The sequence below is a fragment of the Gracilinanus agilis genome, chromosome 2, assembly GCF_016433145.1.
Source record: "Gracilinanus agilis isolate LMUSP501 chromosome 2, AgileGrace, whole genome shotgun sequence".
NCBI lineage: Eukaryota > Metazoa > Chordata > Mammalia > Didelphimorphia > Didelphidae > Gracilinanus > Gracilinanus agilis.
Genome location: NC_058131.1, coordinates 506,739,844 through 506,759,758, shown reverse-complemented (window position 1 = coordinate 506,759,758; position 19,915 = coordinate 506,739,844). Strand labels below are relative to the sequence as shown.

General features: G+C 35.4%; 1 protein-coding gene across 3 annotated transcripts in view; it reads left to right on the top strand.

The window, feature by feature from the left end:
- Positions 1 to 19,915, top strand: part of UNC79 (unc-79 homolog, NALCN channel complex subunit) — a 310,022-nt gene that overhangs the window by 14,496 nt on the left and 275,611 nt on the right. For all 3 annotated transcript variants that reach the window (XM_044662137.1, XM_044662136.1, XM_044662138.1), the window contains exon 5: positions 1,746 to 1,810. In XM_044662137.1, the coding sequence (XP_044518072.1) occupies positions 1,746 to 1,810 (65 nt within the window). The remainder of the gene's footprint in view (positions 1 to 1,745; positions 1,811 to 19,915) is intronic.

The following is a 19,915-nucleotide window of genomic DNA, read 5'->3' as shown; positions in this document are numbered from 1 at the left end:
GGGTGGCAGAGGCAATTGAGTGTTGCTGTTGTCCTCAGTTGTTTTGGCAGCAACACATCATAAAAAACATTTCAGAGGTTTATTACTGAAGGTGAGGTAGTCCCTTTGGGAAATAGCTCTTAAAGAATGATGTAAAGTGATGCATTTTTATATTGTATGGTAGCTTTATAACATGGCATCTTTTAAAAAATGTTAAAAACTCAATTAAAGATAGCAAAATTATTGCTGTGAATGGCAAATATAAATTGAATTTCATCTGTTAATTGCTTACTATGACCCTAGCCTTGTCCTACAGTGGAGAGTACTGGCTTTGGAGTGAAAGGGACTGAGTTTGAATCCTAGCCTTGGTACTTTTCACCTCTGTATCATTGTCAAGTCATTTCATATTTATGGAATTTTTATGGAATTTGTATTCATGGAAAATTTAGTTTCCTTAACCATAAAATGAGGATATTGGTGTAGGTAATTTCTAAGGAACCTAACAGCCCTAAATCTATGATGTTATAATCCACAAAGATAAATACTACATGGTTATCTTATTTGTGAAGGAATTCACAGCTTTATAAAAGGATGAAAATGTGGCACCTTTAATGCTCTTGAAAATATACTTATTACCTTATTAAGGAATTTTTTTGGAGTGCTTTAGGCTATAACACTGCAGGAATGGTGATGATTCTTAGCTGAGCATTTCATTGCCATGTGATCCCATTGGCATGGTTTCCAGGTATACCCGCTGTGTGTTCCAAATTAAGGATCTGGATAGAAACAAATAAAAAAAAACCCCAAAACATAACAGAGGTTCAATTTGAGTAAGGCAGAAACAATCCATAGTGGGATAAGTGAAAGGAGAAATATTTCTTGGTTGAGAAATTTATCTTTAGGGGGCAATTGGGTGGCTCAGAGGATCAAGAGCAAGACCCAGAGATGGGAGGTTCTGGATCTATATCTGTATCTATATCTAGTACAAAAAGTGCTGGATTTAGAATCTAAGGACTGAGTTCAAATTCTGCCCCTCACTTAATGCCTTTGGCACCTTGGACAAATCATTTACCTCCTTTGGGTCTCATTTTTGTCATTTGTAAAAAGAGATGATTAGACTAATGTCCCTTCTAGCTCTAAATCCTATATTGATATGGACTTTATGATCTTTCACATTTGAAGAAAGAGCTTAACATAGACCTGAAGTATTGTCACATTTGAGAACTTCCATGGGATTAAATCTGAGACTTTTGGGTAAGTGATGAGTAGTGGAAATAACAGGGAGAAGAAGTCAGAGAGTCTAGAAATGAGAAGAATTAGGATCAATGGGTAAAAATTGTTCTAGTCTCTGCTCAACCACTAACTAGTTGTGTGAATTTAGACAAATTGTTTAATCTCTCTGGCCTTAAATTTTCTTATCTGCGAAATGGGGACAACAACATTTGTCTTTCAAATAGCTGTGCAGGTCAAATGACACTCATGACAATTTCTAACATTTCAACAATAGATATTAAAATGCTTTTTTAGGTTAAAAAGACTTTATAGAAGTCTAATGGTATCATCTCCTCATTTTAACCTGGTATGAGTGTAATTTCTTTTCTCAGTTTTTGAATCATTCAGACATTAAACTGATTACAATATGCCTTGACATCTCCCAGCTAAGGGCCCATTTAAACAAGAATCTAATGAAACAACTGAAGTGGTGGTATTAGGGAATGTAATAGCTATAATGAGTAAATATTGATCAATTGTGCTTTGCTTTACAGCCTGGAATCCCATCCACTGCCAGCATATTGAATGCCATAACGCAATTAACAAACCAGCGGTGAAGGTACTGTTTCATTTGACTGGGGACCACATTGTTCTGCCAATGGTCAAATTACTGGAAGCAAATTACTCTATGAAACAGAACCGAATGCAATCATTCTCTTCTAAAATTCAGAAGCCCGAGCTTTGCGGAAACCTTTCCTCTCTCCACAGACCTTTTCTCTGTCTGTCTTCAACTTTTGTTCTAACTTGATTGGAGCTTGGCAAATGAGATTAAGAAAGAGTATGGAATAGTAATATCTGTAGGTAGTAACCAAGAATTTACAGACCAAATAATAGAAAGATAGGGTAATTATCACCATTATCCCACAGCAAATACTTCTCATGGCCATTGCAGGTTTTTGACTTAGTTTTTATAATTGCGATAGTTAAATAATTAAAGGATATCATCACTTAGGTGAGGGACTGACAAACTGGAATGCATCCAGAGGATGGTAAGGAGATTCCAAACAGTGCCATAAAAGGACGGGTTGAAGGAAATGATGATGTTTCATGTAGAGAAGTAAAGACTTCGAGGATGAAGTAGAGTAGGATTGTAATGTAATTATTCCTCTTAGATATATGAAAGTTTGCCTTGTAGGAGATGGTTAAGACTTACTCTTCTTGATCCAAGACGGTAGAAATAGGACCAATAAATGAGCTATGAAAGTATTATGGGCTGCCTCTCTGTATACTGATTTCCTATCATTGGCAGTCTTCCAATGAAGGCTAAATAGCTAGTTGTCATGGATATTGTAGAGGAGAGTCCTGGTTTCAGGTGGGAAGTGACCTAATTATCTCAGTGGCTTTTTCAAGCTCAGATTCTGTGCATTTACATTTTGATTCCAAATGAAGGAAGTTCCTCCATTCTATCCCACAGACTTTCAGGAAGCTCTTGCCTTGTCTGAGGTACCGTGCTAGAAATATAAAGATGAAAAAAGTGACCTAGATCTCGTCCTTTGGAACCTTATTGTCTAGTGAGAATATGCAGTAGCTATAATGCACTTCAGAAAAGGCTTATGTGCATAAGAGTGAGTATGATACAAAAAGATTTCAAGGGATCACTTTTAACTGAACAAGTTTCATGGAGAAGGCTGCATCTGAGGTAGCCCTTAAAAAGAGAGAATATCAGTAGAAAAAGTAATTTTTTTCCCTGGGGGAGAAGAAAATATGTTTAGGCATGGAGGAGTGAAAGGTCAGGTAGAGATCAGGAAATATGGCGTTTCCTTCTCAGATTTGCTTCAAAGTGAGATCATTGCAGTGTTGCTACATAAATTTAAGGAGCATAAGCAATAAATGGTTACATCTTTCTTAAAGAACACAACTATGATTTATGACAAGGTACTGAAATGGATGGGTAGGTGGGTGCTTAATGGATATAGTACTGGGCCAGGGGTCAGGAAGATCTGCGTTCAAATCCAACCTCTTATACTTACTAGCTGGGTGACCTTGGACAACTTAATGGAGTTGTTAACAATGTTAATGGAGTAAGTTAACAACTTAACTTAACCCCTATTTGCCTCAATTCCTCATCTTTAAAATGAGGACACTCCAGAGAAGGAAATGACAAACCACTCCAGTATTTTTTCCAAGAAGACATCAGTGGGTTCATGTAGAATGAGATATAACCGAACAGCAACAATAAACTGAGATGTAGTGGGATAGCAAGCATGATGAGATTTTTAGGTGGAAAGGAATGATACACAGTGGGGAAAAGGAAGCACTGATTCTTTGCATATACATGATAAACTCATTTATTAAATGAACAAACATATTATTTATCTGCTATGTACAGGGCGATGTGCTAGGTTCTGGGTGAGAGACAAAGATAATTATAATATAATTGCTGCTCTTGAGGTTCCAGTCTAGTAGGGGAAGAATATTACAAATAAGTGTAATATAGCTTAGAATAAATTCTTAAGTGGAATAGAAGGCGTTATGAAGTTAAATAAAGGATAAATCACATCCTGCTGGGGAGACTGTGTAAGTTTCATGTAGTATGTATAGAAAGTATACGAAACTAAAGGAAACCAACTGATAAAAATTATTAGGGTATAACAAAAAGAGCAAAACTGAGGGGAATAGCACTGCATGATTTTAATGTGTTGTTTTATATTGGCCAGTCCAAGAGAAGCTAGAGGAAGTCTTTGTGCATGATGATGCATTTTTTTTGTAGATTCCTGAGTATACTTTTGAAGTAGTTCTTCTAAGCATTTGTGATTTTCATGTCCACCACTGTACCTGATTCTCCTTACTCTGAGCAAATGACCTTGTCTTCTACTTTAATTGGGAAGTTGTAGAGGGGAGCCATGTTTTAGGTAAGGATTAGACTTCATGACCTGTAAAATCTCTGAAATTCTACAATTTTATGATTTTTAAAAGTTCTGCAATTCAAAGATTCAGAAAATATGTTACTTTTTCAATTTATTCTCTTTTTTTCCAAGTAACTAAAAGAAGAAATCTGTCTCTTCTACTATTTTATCTCTCCATTAAGCAAATAAACCCTAATAAACACTTCAGCATATGTCTCTAATGTGTGGCAAAAAAAATCTCCACATTAGCTATGTACAAAAATGTTTGTTTCTTGCTATGTTTTAAATTCATTGCTGTCAATCTAAACATTGTTTTAATTTGCATTTATATAATTATTAGTAATTTAGAGTATTTTTCATAGGATTGTTGATATCTTGGATTTATTCCTTTGAAAATTGCCTGTTCACGTCCTCTGACCATTTTTTTTGGGGGGAAATGGTTTTGGTTTTTTAAAAAATTCTGTTTCTATATCCACTGTTTCCTCTTTTCCATAAGTGGTACCCTTTTTAATAATATTTCTTCTAAATACCTGAAGGGTCTTACATCTATCTACTTTTATTCTATCCATTTAAACATCTTTGGAATTTTCCAGTGGCTCATTATCTTCTGTTTTCAAACATACATATATATTCCTCATTTAGAAATCTTTTATTTGATTTTGCTGCCCCCATAACACCATATTTATGTCCTCCCTTTTATTGCCAACCATTTAAATTAGTGATTTGCATCCACCCTCTACTTTTTTTTTTATTCTTTAGCTCCTTCCAGTTTTTCTTCTCACCAACACTCCTCCCCACCAACTACTAATGCTTTTCAAAAGTATATTTTTATTGATTTTTTAATCTTATAATTCCTTTTCTCCCCCATAAAGAATTATTCCTTAATAAAATATGAGGGAAAGGAAGGAAAAAAGTTCAATGAAACTAAACCTCATATGAAAAGAACCCAACTTTATATGCTGTATTTGACACATGTGGTCCCTACTTTTGCAAAAGAATCAGTGAAGTGGCTTTGCAGATCTGTTTTTTTGGGGCCAACTTTGGTCATAGCATTTGTTTTTGCTAATCTACTGTTCAAGGTCAATAATGATCATGTTAAAACTAATTTTTTCTTAATTTTTATTTTTCTTGACTTCTCTGCAGAATCTGAAGCTATTAATTATTACACCTGCTTGAAATTTCTTTCTTGTTTGGCTTCCCGATTCTCTCTTTTATTATTCTTTCTCAGTATCATTTCTACATTGGTACTCCTAAGCATTCCACAGAGCTCAATCCTTGGTCCTTTGCCCTCATAAAATACTCTTTGGCTAAAGTTAATGGAAACATTCTCCTACCTCTCACTGGGCATTATATCTTATTTTACCCAAATAAATTCTTTCTATTCCTATCTATTCTAGACTCCCCATTTTCAAAGGACACATGAGATTTTAGAGCTGGAAAGGACCTTAGAGATCATGTAGTTTAATCCCCTTAACTTGAAAATGAGGAAATTAAAGCAGAGAGAAGAGAGATATGAATGGTCCACTCAGGGTCACATATTAATCAGTGATAGATACAATCCCAAGTCCTATGATTTCAAGTCCAGTGCTTCTTTCACTATATCATGTTGTTTCCCTTTCTGTTAATGAAACTCTTTTCCCACTGATTCACAATGGAAATCTTAGTCATCTTTTTCTTTTTTTTCTTTCCTTTGTTAGCTACATCTAATCCATAACTAGACACTGAATGGCATAGGGCTTAGAAAACTGGTATTGAAGCTTGAAGCCCTGGATTCAAGTCCTACCTTTGACAATGAATGGTTATGCCAATACCAATGAGCCAATCACTTAACTTGTCAGTGTTGAATCAGCTCACTAAGTCTTTAAAAGTTGTAGAGCAAGTGTTACATTATTTGCGGGGGTATTTTCTTCTTGGGAATTCTTTATACTATTGAAATCACAAATTCAGTGTCTATCACTGATCAATCAATCAACATTTATTAATCACCTACTATATGCTAGGCACCATTCTAAGCCTTTCATCTTATCAATAACCATATCCTGTCAATTTTTTTCAAAATGTATTTTTCATTTCTCCATTCATTCTCATTACCTTTACTATTTCTCTCACAGAATCCCTTATCAACTTATTCCTGAGCTGCTGTGATAGTACTTTAACAAATCTCCTTATTTTCCCCTTCTTAAAAATCACCCTACACATTACTACCAGACTAAGAATTCTAATACATTGCCTTCTAATACATAATAATTATTTAATAATAATTCTAATACATGATCTCTCCTTGATCAAGAAACTAAAGTGGCTTCCTATTGATTATAGGCTAAATCAAACCCCTTAGCATTGTAGCTAGTCATAGATTGTCAAATAAGTTGTTGGAGAGGGTTATGTATAAATTTTTTTTTTTTGGAAAGCAGGTGAAGGTATTCAATAAATCCAGTCTTTTCTTTCAATTTAACAAATATTGTATTTGTATATGCAATAATAAATGTTGAGGATACAAAGATGAAATAAGCCACAGATATTCACCTCAAGGAGCTTACAATCCAATACAGAGGGGACAAGATATGTACTTAAATAATAAATGCAAAATGGAAGTGTAGATAAAGTTCCATCAGGACACTGACAAAGTAAAGGACAACAAGAGAAGGGCCGCTCAAAGGATTACAGGACTAAAAAAAAAATCAAAAGGATGGGAGACCAATTTAATGAACTGTACACAGGAGAAGAGATGACTAAAGGGGTGTAATAGTTGTTTCCAAATATTTAAAAGGCTCTCATGTGCTTATGACCACCGCTTTCCTTTATCTGCTCTTCCTTTTTCACTCTCCTCCAGTTTTTCTTATCCTCTTTCCCCTCTTCTTTGTTGGGTAAAATAGATTTCTATCCCTAATTGAGTGTGTGTGTATATGTATATGAGTGTTTTTCCCTATCTGAACCAATTTAGATGAGGGTGAGTTTCCAGCATTGTTTGCCCCTCCATTTCTACCTCCAATATAAAAACTCTTCTTTGTGTGCCTCTTTTATGTAAAATAATTTCCCCCATTCTTCCTCTCCCTCACATCTTTTCCCAGTGTACTCCTCTCATTTGCTCATTCATTTTTTTAGATCACCCAACCATAGTTGATTCACACCTATGTTCACACCTATGTCCTCTTTCTATTAAAATCTTTTTACTATATCTAATAATGATATACACATATATACATGTATGTATACAGATACATGTATGTATTAAGGGTTTTTTAGATAAGAAATAGAAAATAAATCTAAGATATATTTAAATGTAAAAGAGTTAGATAATCTTTAAATAAATAATTCTATGAGTATGGTAAAGAAGTGGGGAAAAAATCAAGAAAAGTAGAAATAAATCAGAAGGTTCAATACAGATGACCCTATACAGGAACCTTAAAAGTCATTTGGAATCCCACAAATGTTTAGATTAAACAGAAAGATTAAAGATTAGGATTGGAAGACAGAGTTTGAGAAAGAGCATTATCAAAGCCCATTAAATTATGGATAAAGTGAGCAGATTTAGTCACTAAATTTCAGGAGACATTCCTTATCCTGAAACTTAAAAGAGGTAAATCTAGGACAAATAAAGGAGGTTTTATCCCAGTTCAGTTTAAAAGAACATTTATTCAGCATGGTTTATGTGCGAAGCATTGTGCTAAATGCTCTGCATACAAAGATAAAAAGCAAAACAATCCTTGTCCTCAAGAATTTATAATTGATTAAGGGGATATGAAACTGACAGAATTAAGTAATAATAGTCATAGCTTGCCTTTACAGTACATAACACATGCCAATACACTTTCCTTAGCACAACTGTCTAAAGTAAGTAATACTAGAATTAGTTTCATTTTACATGGGGAGAAGCTGAGGCTCCAGGATTATACAGGTAGTATACAGAACCGAAGTCTTAATCAAGGAGCTGTGTTCTTTCTATCTCATCAGACTGGGGGAAGAGCGAGGAAACTTTATAGAAATTCCAGCATCTTAGCTGGACCTTAAAGGGGCAGATTTCATCAGACAGAGATAAAGAGGAATATGTTCCAAACACAGGGGTTAAGGAGGACTGCATGCAAAAATGCACAAAAAGAGGGATAAATAAAAGATGAAATCAAGGACAGCTGGTTATCTGGTTTGGTTTAAATGCTGAAATCATGAAGGTTAAAAAGATTAGATCCAGTTTGAAGAGGCCATTAAATCCCAGATTAAGGATTCTATAAGACTATAACTGCATGAAGTCATGGACTGTGGTTTATCTCTTTCGCAGGGCCCTGCACATAGTAGAAGCTTCATAATTATTTGTTGAATGAATGAATGATAGATTGAATGAAAGTTTTTGAGCAGAAAAGTTCAGACCTGTTCAGTGGGTAGATTCTTTGGGTGCTTTAATGAAAGATGGATTGAGGAAGAAACAGCAGATAATTTCAACATATGGTACTGTCTAAACATATGCATATATTAAAAAAAGATGTAGGTAAATTCATGGTGGAGCCCCGGTGGGCTACTAAGGGAGATGAAAATATTTTTAGTTATTTCCTGGACCTCTGAGGTTGATGATAAGGAGGATGAGCACATTTTCTTCCTAAATGGTTCTATGGAAATGCTTTTGTTCTAAATAGGGGAAATAGAGCCAGGTGAAGCTTCAATGGAGAAACTGGGCATCTGAAATGGACAACCTGTGTATTTCATGGGGATGAGGGAACAATAATGCCATACTACCCTTAGGAACTTATATCAGGGGAATTTAACCAGCATAATTTGTGATGCTTGGTTAAAATTTTGGGATGCCTTATTGTGGTGGCCCTGGATTCCCAAAGATGATGCCAGCAGAGTACAAATTTTGCCAGGTTGTACCACACTGGATAAGTTTTGGGTGCGGGTTTGGAATTAGATTGCATGTCTGTCATTTGAGGATCATTTAAGTTGAAAAGACTCATGATCAGGCTAGCTTCAAAGTGGTGAATTTTTTAGCTATTGAAACTTTAAAAGGACATTTTTGGTAAAAGAGAAGTTGGATTGTGTATCAATTGAGAGACTACCCAGGACAATGAGACTACCCATACCTTAAGCATTGAGTAAGCATTTTGTGGTGATAGATAGACCTCTTGAAAGTCTTTCTTCAGTTCCTCTCTGTGACATTGTGGCAACCATAGAGCTCAAGCTCCAGGAGGTTCTATGAAGTTCTTTGAGTATGGTCCAGGAAGGAAGGAAGGAAACAAGCAATTATTAAGGACCCATTGTGTGCCAGATACTGTGCTAAGCACTTTACAAATATTATCTCATTTGTTCCTCACAAGGACTCTGTGAGGTAGGTGCTTATTATCCTTATTTTTCCATCAAAGAAACTGAGACAGAAGTTAAGCAACTTGCTACACAATTAGCAACTATGGCCATATTTGCACTTAGGACTTTCTGATTTCAGGTCCAGGTCCAGCTCTAATGCATCACCAGACTAGTTAATTATAGTTATGCTCATTAGCTGTAGGACGACCAATAGGTAATGAAGTTTTTGGAAATATCAATCCTTGAATCAAAGCAAAATACAAAGTGGTCCTTTCCCATATGTAGCCCAATTCTACTTCTGCTTTGATGGTAACAAAGAAGTCAAAAGGACAGAAGGGAGTGATAAGAACCAGAAAATTTGTAAATCTTTAAATATTAACTTAACTATTGTTATTCCAAATATGAGACCTTTGTCCAGTGGTCAAAGAGTAGATTTATTATTGTAGTAGCTGTCATATTAATATCATCATTTTTGTAATAAATAAAACCCAGAGACAAAAGGAAGTTGCAACTAAAGGGAAGGATGGCTCATACATCTCCTTGAAAATACAAACCAAGGAGTTGCCAAAGTAGGTTTTATTGTATGTCTGAAGAGTAGAAGAAATATCATTTTGTGGGAAACTTAATCATTTTGTTTTGAAGTGCTCATGATGTGCAACTCTTAAAAGATATCCAGGAAGATAATTGAAACTTATACACCATCTGTTACAAGGGACGAAGATGTAGAGAAATTCTACGGAGTTATCAATAAGACTTTCTGAATTTTATTAACATATGTCTTAGAACTCAGAAACTTTGGGGGAGGACAGTAAAAATTATGCTGGAATATGGGCTTAGGAAAAAAACAAAAGAGGGCAAAAGTTGTTACACAGAAGTTTCATGTATATTATGAATTAAAAAAAAATAAATTAGCTTAGAGGTGATGGACCTAGTAAGGACCCAATGGCATCCTCCAAAACAAAACTGGTTCTATCCTAACAGATTAGAAACAATTGGTTATTGATGAGACATCAATTTCTGTATAAGATGTTTGTGTACAGTCAAGCCAGAAAATTATTAGAGAAATTATCAGTCAGTCAATAAACATTTATTAAATTTCTACTGTGCACCAGTATTGTGCTAAGTGCTAAGGATACCAAAAAAGGTAAAAGATAGTCCCTGGCCCTCAAGGAGCTCATGGTCTAACAGGGAAACAACAGTGTCTCCAGTGCTTATCACAATTTCTGGTGAAGGATATGCATTTAAATGTTTCTTGGCTTAGTTATATGCCTGACAGATGTTCTATAAGCATTTAAATGTTAACATGTCTGAAACAGAACTCAATTATCTTTCCCTCCAAACCCACTCCTCTTCCAAATTCTCTGATTTGTGTTCAGGGCACAGTTATTTTTTTTATGTCACCCTAGTTCAAATCCTTAGTGTCATCTTAACCTCCTTACCCTCATTCATCTCACATCAGTTGGCATATTTTGTCATTGCTCCTTCCACAATATCTCCTCCATCCATCCACTTCTTTCTATTCATATGGCTACCCCTTTAGTTTAGCTCCTCATTACCTGTTGCTTTTATTTATTGCATAGTCTCTTAATTGATGTCTCCACACCAAGTGTCTCTTCTTTCATTCTGTTCTCCACATAGCCAGCATAGTGATTTTCTGAAAGCACAGGCCTAACCATCTCATTCCTCTACTCACTAAATTCTAGTAACTCTCTATTGCATTTAGATTCAAATATAAATACCTCTACTTGGCATTTAACCCTTTACACAACCTGACTTGTATCTTCCAAGGCAGATGGAGATTAAGTGACTTGGCCAGGGTCATAAAGCTAGTAAATGTCTGGGGCCATATTTGAATTGAAGTCTTATTGATTCTAGTAATATTTCTACGGCACCACTTAATTGCCCATAATAAAAACAGTCCAGATAATCAACAAAATGAAAGTTTTCCAGCATTCTGTCACAACTCAAACACAGAGGTGTTTAGCAAATGGAGACTATAATTCTCGAACTCTTCTTTTTTCATTTTACTAGTAAAATACTTCTTACGTCTCCATAGCAATTCAGCTTCCCATTGCAAGCTCGACCAATTGTACAAAGCTATTTTATCATGCTGAAGAAATCTCAGGATATATCTACATAGGCAGGTCATTTGTTTATCCATGGCTTATTCGTGTAATCCAGCTCGACTGAACTTAGCACAATGATTAGACTTTCACTAGTCTTCTTTTACTACTTTTACCTTGCATCTCCCATTTATTGCCCACTTAATTTTATACCAAAGAGGCAAGAGCTTTTCACTTTGCTTGCTCTAGGTCTCTAGGCTGATCCCTAAATAGTGGCCTCTCATTCAGGACAAGATAATTTCTCTTGTCCTGTCTTTACAGTTCTTCTGCAGCTTATACAGGCTATCCTGGAAGTCTTCCCCTGGCTCCAAAATAAGTATCCCAGAATCTATCTCTCCTTATGGAGGCAATGGGGCATAGTAGGATGATGTCAGAACCCCTGGGCTGTAATAACTTGTCCTTGGGCAAGTAACTTAAAGTTCTTTCAGTCCCAGTTTCCTCATCCATGAGATGGGGAAAATGATACTTGCACTACCTTATTCATGGAATTTTAGAGGTTCAAGTGAATTACTATATGTAAAATATGTTGTAGTCACAAGATGCTATATGGATTTTAGCTATTGTTTTCTTTTTAAAAATTATTTTCTGTTATTATGAACTTGACAGACACAGACAGGAATATTTCTATACAAAGAACCTAACTATAGGATTGCAAATGAACTGGAAATCTTGATTACATACAACTTTTTAAAGTATATAATAAAATAATTTCATAGCTGTCCTGCTTGTCTGAGTCTCTGAATTTCCTTTAACTTCTATTACATTTATTTTATTTTATTCAGCCATTCTCTCCCCTCCCCACACCATAGAAGGCATCTTCACCAAAATATATAGCTTATGTCTTTTGTGTTTTTTCAGTTCATTCTCTGGAAGTGAACATTCACAAGCTATTTTTCAAATATTAAATTTGTAGCTGTATACAATGTTCTCTTGGTTCTACTTACTTCACTCTTCATTATCCAGCGTAGTTCTTTTTAAGTTAAAAAAATTAATCTGCTCATTTCTTACAATATAGTAATATTCCATCACAATCATATACTACAATTTGCTTATCCGTTTCCCAGTTGATGGATATCCCCTCAATTTCTAGTTCTTTGCCACCACAAACAGAGCTGCTATAAATATTTTGGTACATATAGGTTCTTTTCTTTTTCCCCCTGATCTTCTTGGGAGAATGGTATTGCTGGGTCTAAGGATATAAATAGTTTTATATCTTTGGCTATAATGCCAAATTGCTCTTGAAAATGGTTGGATCAGTTCATGCTTCTACCAACAGTGTATTAGTGTTCTCACTTTTCCATATCCCCTTGAACATTTGCCCCTTTGCTTTTTTGTCATTTTAGCCAATCTGATGGTTGTGAGATGATACATCAGAATTGGTTTTTTATTTTTTATTTTTATATTATTTTTATTATTTTTCCCAATTACATGTAATAACAAATTTCCACATTTTCCCAAGTTATATGATCGAACTTATCTCCCTCCCTCTCTTTCCTTTCCCTAACCTGGTGCTGGCAGGTAATTTGATCTGGGTTATTGTTCATTTTTGTGAGTAATCTTGTAAAACTAAAACCCCCAAACATAAACCCAGATAAACAATAAATGAAAAATCATATGCTTTCATCTGTATTCTGACTGCAACAGTTCTTCTCTGGAGGTGGATAACATTCTTTGTCATAAGTCCCTCGGAATTGTCCTGGATCATTGTGTTTCCAATAATAACTAAGTCTGTCACAGTTGATCATTCCACAATATTGCTGTAACTGTGTACAGCATCTTCCTGGTTCTATTTATTTCACTCTGTGTTAGTTCATGAAAGTCTTTTCAGCTCTTTCTGAAATCATCCTGTTCATCATTCCTTTCCGCACAATAGTATTCCATCACCATCATATACCACAATTTGCTCAGTCATTCCCCTATTGATGGACATCCCTTTAATTTCCAGTTCTTTGCTACCACAAAAAAGAGCTGCTATAAATATTTTTGTACAAGTAGATCTTTCCTCCTTTTTTTGGATCTCTCCAAGATATAGATGTAGTAGTATTGTAGTATGTACAGTGTAGATATAGTAGTACTGGATTAAAGGATATGCACTGTTTTATAGCCCTTTGGACATAAATTCCAAATTGCCCTCCAGAAAGGTTGGATCAGTTCACAATTCCACCACAAATAGTGTCCCAATGTTGTTATATGTCTTCCGACATTTATCATTTTCCTTTATTGTCATAATGGCCTCAGAATTGTTTTGATTTCTATTTCCCTACTCAGTAGGGATTTAGAACATTTTTTCATATACTTGTATATGTCTTTGACTTCCTCATCTGAAAATTGTCTGTTCATATATCAGTTTTCCCCACATATCAATTGGGAGATGACTCTTGTTCCCATAAATCTGATAAAATTCTCGATCTAATTTAGACGTAAGACTTCTATCTGAGAAGCTATGAAAAATTACCCCCCGTTTTCTGCTTATCTTCTAATCAGCAACATTTTTTATTTGTACAAAACATTTCAATTTAATATACTCAAAATTATCTATTTTACATCTAACAATGTTCTCCGTCTCTTGTTTACTCACAAATTTTCTCCTATCCATAAATCTAATAAGTAATATGTTTCCTATTTTTCTAATTTGCTTATGATATCTCCTTTTAAGTCTAGATCATATATCTATTTTCATCTTATCTTAGTGAATGATATAAATATTAGTCTATATCTAGTTTCTACAAAACTACTTTCTATTTGTTTCAGCAATTTTTACCAAATAGTGATTTCTTATCCTAAGAGCCTGGATCTATGCTTTTGACAAATACAAGGTTACTATAATCTTTTACTACTGCTTGTTGTATATCTGTTCTGTCCCACTGAGATCTTCCTCTCTATCTTTTAGCCAGTAACAGATAGTTTTGATAATTGCTGCTTTGTAATGCAGTTTAAAATTTGGTATTGTTAGACCATCTCCCTTTACATTTTTTTCACTATTTTTTGCTATTCTTGATCTTCTGTTTTTTCAAATGAATTTTGTACTTTCTTCTAGCTCAATAGCATACTATTTTTAAAATTTCATTTGCATGGCATTGAATGAATTAGTTTAGGTAGGATTGTCATTTTAATTATATTGGCTCTGCCCATCTGTGAACAATGAATATTTCTATATTTATGTATGACTGTGTAAAAAGTGCTTTATAATTATGACCTATTATTCTTACATTAATATTTTTTTCATATTTGTTTAAATACACATGAAATCAGCTTTTTATGGGGTTTAGTGTAAAATCTGGCCTTACTAGCTTTTTTTTTTTTTTTTTTTTTTTTTACTTATCCTTACTAGCTTTGTGATCCTGGGCAAGTCACTTAACCTTGTTTGCCTTAGTTTCCTCACTTGTAAAATGAGCTGGAGAAGGAAATGGCAAATGCCTCTAGTATCTTTGCCACGAAAACCCTATAAGGGATCATGAAGAGTTGGACATGATTGAAATGACTAAAGAACAAAATAAAGTATAAAACAATCCATAATAAATTAGGAAGAAGTGACCTCTTCCCATTTAACCATACTATGGAAAGTTAAACTAGAAAGGCTGATGATATCAGAGCTCTGTGACCTCTGATCCAGACTATACTAAGAAAAGGGAAAGAGCACAAAAAGTTATCAAGGATGCAGTTGTCTTTGACCTTGTGACCCACAGGTATAGACATAACCTTTATTTGTTTTCTGCATCTGAGATGTCAGATAGCTTGGGTGTTGCATAAGACTTCCCTAGGGGACAAACACAAAATAGGAGAACATAATCGCAGAAATATAACAAAAACCATTGGACAATGTTTGACCTCCAGAGTCATGTTGTTTTTCTATAAAAAGTTCTTTGCTCTCTTGCTTTTTCTTTGTTGCAGTTCACATTCCTCTAGATCAGTGATTCCCAAAGTGGGCGCTAGTGCCCCCTTGTGGGTGCTGCAGTGATCCAGGGGAGTGGTGATGGCCACAGGTGCATTTATCTTTCCTATTAATTGCTATTAAAATTAAAAAAAATTAATTTTCAGGGGGCTAAGTAATATTTTTTCTGGAAAGGGGGTGGTAAGCCAAAAAAGTTTGGGAACCACTGCTCTAGATATACACAACTGGAGTATAATAGACCAGTATCAACAGCAACCCAGAGGCTATTCTTTCAACCTTTATCTGTGATTTTTATAAGCAGCTTCAGAATGAATGAAATGGGCACTTTGATTAAAGCAATAAAGAGCAGCAGGTGCCTTTCCTGCTCCCCTAACTTAAGTGCTCTTCCTCCTCAATTGTTGAAACAGATAATTAAAGATGTTTCTCCCTTTTCTTTTAAAAAAAATCTAACTGAGGGCAACTAGATAGTTCAGTGGATTAAGAGTCAGGCCTAGAGATTGAGGTCCTGGGTTCAAATTTGGCCTCAGACACTTCCTAACTGTGTGACCCCAGGCAAGTCAATTAATCCCCATTGCCTAGCTCTTACCACTCTTCTGTATTGGTCCCAAGACAGAAAGTAAGAGTTTAAAAAAAAGTTTAACTTGTCTTAAATGGAGATATACAACAAGCAGTAGTAAAAGATTATAGTAACCTTGTATTTGTCAAAAGCATAGATCCAGGCTCTTAGGATAAGAAATCACTATTTGGTAAAAATTGCTGAAACAACTAGAAAGTAGTTTTGTAGAAACTAGATATAGACTAATATTTATATCATTCACTAAGATAAGATGAAAATAGGTATATGATCTAGACTTAAAAGGAGATATCATAAGCAAATTAGAAAAATAGGAAACATATTACTTATTAGATTTATGGATAGGAGAAAAATAGAGATTCCAACATGTAGAACATGGCCAGTTCTCAAAGCACTGAATTCTAGAACTTTAGAGTTGGACAGGACTTTGTGATGGAATGCATCACATCACCTTTTGTTTGAGGACTAACTTAGCTACGTAGAAAGTAATACTTCCAAAGGGTTGGTTCCTGAGTAATAAATATTTTTGGCCATACTAACGTGAGCAGACCATCTTAAAAAGGTTACAATTTTCCTCACTGGGGGGAAGTAATGGTGCCAGTGAAATCAGATTCCTAAAGTGCTAAAGTAAGAGGCAAGGGGAAATGGAGCTCTCTGGCCCTATGATTTTATGACATCTTTTCCAACTCTATGCTTCCAAAGGTATTGAGTAAGAAGGAAGGCTATTTAACTGGCAAGACATGGCACTGAGTTTGTAGGGGCAGAAGCAAAATCAACACTTTTTTGACTTAATTTATTGTGGATGTCTTCTGAAAAAAAAAAAAAGGATGCTATTACACAAAATGATTAAGAGGCAGTGTATTGTGATGGAAAGGGCACTGTAATTAGGAGACCTGTGAGAGAGTCTCAGTTTTTTCCTAGCTGCATAACTATGGAGCTACTTAGCCTTTATAAGCCTCAGTTTCCTCAAATGTGAAATGGAGGTAGTATGATTTGTATTTCCTACCTAGAAGGGGTGTGAGAACAGTGCTTTATAAACCAGAAAATACAAATAGATATGTGCAATTATTATTATGTGGGGTCTAAATTTCTGGAATTGGACTTGGGAGGAGTGATGACACTAATGAAATCAGATTCCTAAAGCACTGAAGTAAGAGGCAGGGGGATATGGAACACTATAAATCTATGACTTCATGACGTATTTTCTGACCCTGAACCATCATGCTGCCAATGGTCTTGAATGGAAAGGAAAGGCTACAATCTACCTTAATCTACCCTTAACCTTGGCATTCTGATAAAGCTGAGGGAAACTTCTCAGAGTACTATTTTAAATGTATTAAGTAAAATAAATTATTACATAGGAAACTGATTATATTGATATAATCATCAAAATGTTTAAAAACAAATTCACAGAACTCTACATTAAGAATGTTTAATCTAGAACCAGAGATAACCCTTAAGTTTTGGCTTAAGCAAAGACTAAAGGGAAAGAGTGGTCTTTCTGCAGACTCATGAAGTTGTTATGGAGTGGAGGAATTTAAGAATGAAAAATGAACTAATGGGGTTGTCATTTATCCTGTTCATTTAGTTCTCCTAAGTTTTTCATTTTATTTGGTTTTATATATAAATAATTTAAAATATTTGAATACAGCTGAGTATCTAATGCATATAACAGCTGATTTAAAAATAATGATCAGCAAAAATATAAAATGGATGACATTGCATAATAAACATCTAATAAAGTAATAATTAAAATGTCTGAATATGGAAGTTCTTGAGGACTAGAGGGATTCTGGGATAGCTACATCATGCCTTGAGGAAAAATGAAAGTACCTGAGCCTGTAGATCTGTTAATTTGACCAAAGTTGGAATATTCTCTTAAAAGTCTCTTAGGAGACTGGATCCAGCTGTGTTGACTTTAATGTGGGCTGCATCCACAAATCAAGTGTAGCTAGTAATTGAGGTGCAACATAAGAGCTGCCTCTGAAATCAGGAACATCTGGGAGCTGATGTACATACACAGAATCTCCAGCTGCCCCAGAGGCCATATGGTCCAGTCTGTACCTGGAAAGAAATCTCTGTGATCACATTTGTTACAAGTATTCATCCAACTCCCATTTATAGATCTCCAGTAAAAGAGAAGATGGAACACTATATGGTATGACCTCATTGAAACTCAATCAACAAGCATTTATTAGATACCGTCTCTATCCTAGGCACTGAGATAGGCACCAAGAATATAAGACGCTAGTGAAATAGTGTCTGCCTTTTAGTATTATGTGATCTAGCTAGAAGAGACAACAAGTCTATATACAATTATATACAAATGGAAAAAATATAATTTTTTTGGGGTGGGAAAGGTGATAGGAGCTGGTTGGGGATCAGGAAAAGCTTCATGCAGAAGGAGATACCTGAACTAAACCTTTAAAGAAACTAAGGATTCTAAAGGGTGGAGATAGGGAATGGGAAGAACCATAGCAAAGGTAAAGAAGTAGAAGATTGTGTGCTGGATGTGGATAACAGTCATACGATCAGTTTGACTTGACTGTAGAGTACATAAAGGAGAGTACCTGAAAGATTGGAAATCGTGAAGGGCTTTAAATGCCAAATGAATTTATTTTTGGCCTAAAGGTAGTAATAGGAAGTCCCTAAATTTTACTGAGTAGTGGAGTTGTGTTGTCATATCTATGCTTTAAGTAAATCTCTTTGGCAGCTATATGGTAGATGGAATGGAGTGAGAAGAGATGAATTAGGGAGGCCTATTAGATGTCTATTACAATAGACCAGGCAAAGAGGAACAAAGGCTTGAACTAGGGTAGTGTGTGTGAAAGATGGAATGGAGGTAGAAGGGAAAAGATGAGTGTGAGGAATCTAGGATGACACTAAAGATGTAAATCTGGGTTACTGGAAGAATGGTGCTGTCCTTAAGAGAAAGAGGAAAATTTAGATCAGGGCTGGATTTTGAGAAGGAAAGAGAATTGATTCAGTTTCAGACATGTTGAGTCTGAGATACCAATAGGACATCTGGTTCAAAGTGGCCAAAAGGCAATCGCTGATATGGGATTACATTTCAGGAGAGAGACAAAGGGTAGACATATAAATCTGGAAGTTACTATCATAGAGGTAATAATTAATCCATGGGAACTGATGAGAAGAGTATTCAGGCAGAGTTTTGGGGTACACTTGTAGGGAGAAAGTGAGATACAGATGATAATCCAGCAAAGGAGACAGAGAGTGGTGAGAGAGAGAAGAAGAAATAGATCAATATCATGAAAAACCAGAGAGGAGAGCGTATTTAGGAGAAAAGGGCGATCAAGAGTGTCATATGCTGCAGAGAGGTCAGGAAGAATGAGGACTGGGGGAAAGTCATCAGATCTGGCAACTGGCAATTAAGAGATCACTAGTAACTTTGGAGAGGGTACTTTAACTTGATTGATGAAGTCAGAAGGCAGCTAACAAAAGCAAAGGATTGAAGAGTGAGAGGAGAGAAAATGGAGTTAACATTGGTCAACAGTTTTTTTTTTAAAGGAGTTTGAGAAAGGGAGGAGAGATGATAGTTTGAGGGGATGGTATGATCTAATGTGGGTTTTTTGTTAGAGAATGGAAGAGATAGACCATTTAACACAAGAAAAATGATCTGTATGAACCTACCTTTCAAATAGTATTTTGATATTGGTGGTTTCATTTGGTTAGGCTGTAAGTCAAATTGTTTCCCTTAGAAGGGGGGAGGGAAGAAAGGAGGGAGACAACATAATTTCAGAAAACTTATGTGGAAATTTTTTTTTTTTTTGATGTGCTGCACTTTTTTTTTTTTATTTTTTATTTTAAACCCTGAACTTCTGTGTATTGACTTATAGGTGGAAGAGTGGTAAGGGTGGGCAATGGGGGTCAAGTGACTTGCCCAGGGTCACACAGCTGGGAAGTGTCTGAGGCCGGA